We start from the raw sequence: 5110 nt of genomic DNA on the forward strand, positions 1-5110 counted from the left end.
CCAGCGCTGCCTAGCTTTGTAATCCTGCTTTCCTCCCCTCACTCCAGCTCCACAGCTCAAGCCCAGAAGGTGAACAAGCGTAACTGGAGAGGATGCGGGACCTGGGTCCTGGCAGGAGGACTGGGTGGGAAGGGTCTGGGCTTCGGGACGAGGAAGCATGGACGCTTCCGTCTCTGTGATCCCAGACACAGCCCTGCCCCGTGCTGGACCCAGAGAGGAGTGTGCAGGACTGCACAGTTTGGGGAATCTCGGCATGAGATGAAGTTTATCACTCCCCAGACGCAGCCATGCGCGATTTGCTGTCTGAGGAGGGCAAACAGCTGGGCAGCCCAGTGAGTCCCAGCTTGCTATGGGGGACCCCCACACGGTCTTGTTTGGTTCCTCATGTGGGATCTTAGGTCCCCGGCCAGGGGTCAACACTGCTGCCCCCTGAAGCGGAAGCGCTGAATCTTAACAACTGGACCACCAGGGGAGTGCTGCCCCGCTCTTTTGAATAAGATAAAGCCGGGACACTTCCCCTCCTTTCACTCAACTCCCAGCAGCTTCTGACCTCAGCCTTCCTCTTGAAATAGGACACCCCTGGGCTGCTGGGATGCCACTCCTCAGGGGGGCCCTCCTGATGCCATGTGGGCCCCGCCTTCCTGGTCCTCTTAATGTGGTTCCTTTGAATTGGTGGTGTGTCCATGTCTCAGACGGTACTGCTGCCAGGGATGGTTGCATAGTGTGTGCACTGCACAAGAGAGTCCCGGGGGTCTGAGATGCTTGCCCTTTCTTATTCACACAGAAACCCCTGTAGACTAGCCTCACCCTAGCCTAGGATCCCCTGTCTCCCCTTCACTCCATTTCCTCTTCCCTCCGGCCCTGTGGACTTAGATGCGGTGGAACCACCCAACAATGTGCCTTGGGGGGGTACTTATAGGCATTGGGCACCTCCTCTCACAGGAAGGGCACCCCAGCCATTGTGTTAACACATGAGACCAGTCTGTATTTTAGGTTGTCAGATCCCAAAGTACAGCTGCACCCTCTGTACGCTCATCATTCACAAGTATTTCCTAACCCGCCTCCTTCCTGAGAGCCAGCCTTATGTAATCAGTGACCCATAAGCCGCCTGCCCAGTCCAGTAGCTCAGTAGCACATGGACGACTTGCAAAGGCCTCTTACTCTTTAGGGCTCATCACTCCCAAACACCCAAACGTTGCTCTCAATCCTTTCCTTTCCCGTGTCATGGCAGCGTCTAGAGACACTGACTGGCTGGCATGGTGGACTGACTTACACATACACGTGTTTACATGTGACTGTGTCTCGCTGCCCCATGCTGCAGTACACAGATCCTGTGCTGCAGGGGCCACTGCTCCAGCTGCGGTGTGTGGCCTTGGCAGTCGCAGCACGTGAGCCCGGGTGCTCTGCAGCATGTGGGTCTTAGTTCCCCGGCCAGGGATCGAACCCGTGTCCCCTGCCTTGCAAAGCAGATCCTTAACCACCGGACCACCAGGGAAGTCCTTCTTTATTCCTATTGAGGTATCGTTGATGTGCAGTATTATCGTCATTTCAGGTGTACAATCTAGTGATCCAAAATTTTTACAGATTATACTCAAAATGTTATAGACTACATATAAAGTTATTATAAAATATTGGCTATACTCTTGACTTACAGCCATTATCTTGGAGTAAACACATTGGCACACATTTTCATAGGCTACCATGACTATCTGACAAGGCTATTTCAAGAGAGGAAAACTCGAATCTCAGTCTCCCAAATCAACTTAGATTGAAAAGAACTTTTAAAAACGGGGGTGGGGGGTGGGGAGTCCGATTGTAACCTGATTGCTCAATTCACACAAGCAGTGGGTGATTAATACATATTTAAATAAATATCACACTGCAGCCACGAAATTAAATGCTGGTTGGTCTCTGAAAGAAAAGCTATGATAAACCTGGACAGTATACTAAACAGCAGAGACATCTCTCAGCCAACAAAGGTCCGTCTAGTCAGGGCTATGGTTTTTCCAGTAGTCATGTATGGATGTGAGAGCTGGACCATAAAGAAAGCTGAACATCAAAGAACTGGTTCTTTTGAACTGTGGTGTTGGAGAAGACTCTTGAGAGTCTCTTGGACTGCAAGGAGATCGAACCAGTCAATCCTAAAGGAAATCAACCCTGAATATTCATTGGAAGCATTGATGCTGAAGGTGAAGCTCCAATATTTTGGTCACCTGATGTGAAGAGCTGACTCATTGGAAAACACCCTGACGCTGGGAAAGATTGAAGGTGGGAGGAGAAGGAGACGACAGAGGATGACATGATTGGATGGCATCGCTGACTCAGTGGACATGAGTTTGAGTAAACTCTGGGAGATAGTGGACGACAGGGAAGCCTGGAGTGTGGCAGTCTGTGGGGTCGCAAAGAGTCAGACACAACTTAGCAACTCAACAACAGGTAAATATCAATTTCTCCAGATAACTCAGAGATCTAATTCAGCTTACTGTCATAGAAGTTTTAGACAAAAAGCACAGAATGAAGAAGAAAGCCCTGCCCAAGGATCGTGGAGCCCCGAGGAGCCAGGAAGGACCCAGGGGCTTCTTCCCAGGAAGGCGGGAGACAGCAATAAGAGAAAAAGACAAGTCCCTGAAGGGGGCTGTGATGGGGGAAACCCACACTCCGGGGCAGGGGAGGAGTCAGTTTCCTTCCTTATTCCCTGAGCATCTCCTCTGGGCTCTCGGCCACGTGGACGCCACTGAGCCCAGGGTGACACTAACCGTGTGTCCCTCACAAAGAGCAGACTTGTGGACACAGAGGGGAAGGAGAGGGTGGGATGAATGGAGAGAGTAGCGTGGAAACGCGCACACCAGCTCGTATAAAACAGACCACGGGGGAATGTGCCGTGTGACTCAGGGAGCTCACACAGGAGCTCTGTGACAACCTAGAGGGAGGGAGGTTCTAGAGGGGGGCATGTGACACATACGGCCGATCCATGTTGATGTATGGCAGAAACCAGCACCATATTGTAAAGTAACAATCCTCCAATTAAAAAAAAAATGTGTCTCTGGGGATCTGAGCCCTCCCCGAAGCGTCTCCAGGGCCTCGTGACCCCAGACATAGTGAGGACCCCATGGGGACCTGCTGATGGCTGGGTAGAGGAGGAAGCAGACCCCGAGGCAAAGCTCGCAGAGGGAAGGAGCCTGGCCTTCCTCATCTGGAAGGGGCGTCTCAGGAAGTCACGGGGCTGGCTTCCTGCTCTGTCACGGAGACAAATGCCAGGCTTCCTGGGAGGGACAGTTCTCCTTTCTGTGGGGACGCTGATGTGACACCCTTGACGAGAAAACTCCTCCTCAGACTGCCAACAGCCTGTGGGTCTGTCTGTCTGGGGCACCCAGGTCTTCTCCATCCTCACAGCCTGGACCGCAGGGAGGAGACGCCATGGCCCCCACCCTCCCTGCCTTGCTCTGCCTTGGTGAGATGAGGTGGGGACGGGGGAGCCCTGGTCTGGAGGGACCCCCCCAGCCAGCCTGCTCCATCAGGGGACCCCAGGGCCCAGGAGGCTCCAGGGGAGGAGAGGCACTATCAGAGCTGAGGGCACACCTCTCACAGGGCGCTCTCTTCCAGGGCTGAGTGTGGGCCTAAGGACCCAGGTGCAGGCCGGTGAGTCTGTCCCAGGGCCCAGCTCACTCCTCTCATGGGGACATGGGTCACCCCCAGGCTGTGGGCAGGGGGAGGGCAGCTCGGGGCTCACGGAGTGGGGAGTCTGGGAGGTCTGGGCTGAGAGCCGGGGCCTGGGGGGGGAACACCCGGTGAGCCTGCCTCTGATTTCCTTCCAGGGACCTTCCCCAAACCCATCATCTGGGCTGAGCCCAGCTCTGTGGTCCCCTCGGGGAGCTCCGTGACCATCTTGTGTCAAGGGCCCCCGAATACCAAAAGCTTCAGTCTGAACAAAGAGGGCGACTCAGCCCCCTGGAACATGCATCCGGCACTAAAGCCCTGGGACAAAGCCAACTTCTTCATCAGTAATGTCAGAGAGCAGCAGGCAGGGAGATACCACTGCTCCCACTTCATCGGAGTTAACTGGTCAGAGCCCAGCGAGCCCCTGGACCTGCTGGTGGCAGGAGAAGAGCCAGCGGGTCAGTCGGGGACCAGACTCTGCACAGACCCCCCCGGGGAGCCCCAGGGGTGATGCTGGGACCAGGAGAGGTCCCAGGGGAGGGGTCCCAGGGAGGGACAGAGAGACGGGGGTTGGGGAGGGGAGAGACTAGGAGAAACAGAGACAGCACTGAGGGGCCAGAGAGGCCCATGGAGTCTCGCTCAGAACCCGGGCTGGTGCCCGCACCCCCTTCCTCTCTGCAGGACGGCTCAGAGACAGACCCTCCCTCTCGGTGCGGCCAAGCCCCTCGGTGGCCCTGGGGGAGAATGTGACCCTGCTGTGTCAGTCAGGAAACAGGACGGACACCTTCCTTCTGTCCAAGGAGGGGGCAGCCCATCGCCCCCTGCGTCTGCGCTCCCAGGACCAAGACGGGCGGTACCAGGCCGAGTTCTCCTTGAGCCCTGTGACCTCAGCCCACGGGGGCACCTACAGGTGCTACCGCTCACTCAGCACAAACCCCTACCTGCTGTCACAGCCCAGTGAGCCCCTGGCGCTCGTGGTCGCAGGTGAGGACCAGTCTGTCTGTCAACTCAGCAGCTCGGGGCTCTGCCCTGGGAGCGCCAGGCGGTGGTGGAGGAGGGGGCGCTGAGGGAGGGGCCCCATGACAGAGGAGCCTCAGAGCCTGTGCCCCGCCCCTTCCTCCCTCACCGGGGTCTCGGAGGGCCAAGTGGGCAGTGTGAGGGTCTCAGGGAGGCCACAGGGCCATGCATGGCAGAGGGGAATGAGGTGGGGACTCCGGGTCAGCCTGGCGTACGCCTTCCTGGGCTCATTCCCAGGACCCAGTCTCCCAGACACAGACCCAGATCCGAACCTGGGGAGTCTCGGGGCTATCTGCTCAGGGAAGACAGCCCACCCCAGGGCACTTTGACATTCTCTGGGAGAACAAGGCCCCTCAGATCGTCAAGGGCCGGTGGGGAGTCGGGCGGAGATGTCGGGGGAGCCACAGGCTACAGGGGCCTGAGGCTGCTGGATGGG

At 56.8% G+C, this 5110-nt stretch overlaps 1 protein-coding gene and 1 pseudogene across 1 annotated transcript; both read left to right on the forward strand.

Moving 5' to 3' along the window:
* LOC104985215 overlaps positions 1-1103 on the forward strand; it is a 5552-nt pseudogene extending 4449 nt beyond the window's left edge.
* A 2168-nt stretch (positions 1104-3271) lies between these two features.
* On the forward strand, positions 3272-5043 carry OSCAR (osteoclast associated, immunoglobulin-like receptor). The gene is made up of 4 exons (XM_010835270.1): positions 3272-3451; positions 3604-3639; positions 3816-4115; positions 4339-5043. The coding sequence occupies exons 1-4, from the start codon at positions 3418-3420 to the stop codon at positions 4722-4724; spliced, it is 756 nt and encodes a 251-aa protein (XP_010833572.1). The 5' UTR covers positions 3272-3417; the 3' UTR covers positions 4725-5043.
* Positions 5044-5110: the final 67 nt, after the last annotated feature.

This window comes from Bison bison, unplaced genomic scaffold (genome assembly GCF_000754665.1).
Source record: "Bison bison bison isolate TAMUID 2011002044 unplaced genomic scaffold, Bison_UMD1.0 scf7180017845507, whole genome shotgun sequence".
Lineage (NCBI taxonomy): Eukaryota > Metazoa > Chordata > Mammalia > Artiodactyla > Bovidae > Bison > Bison bison.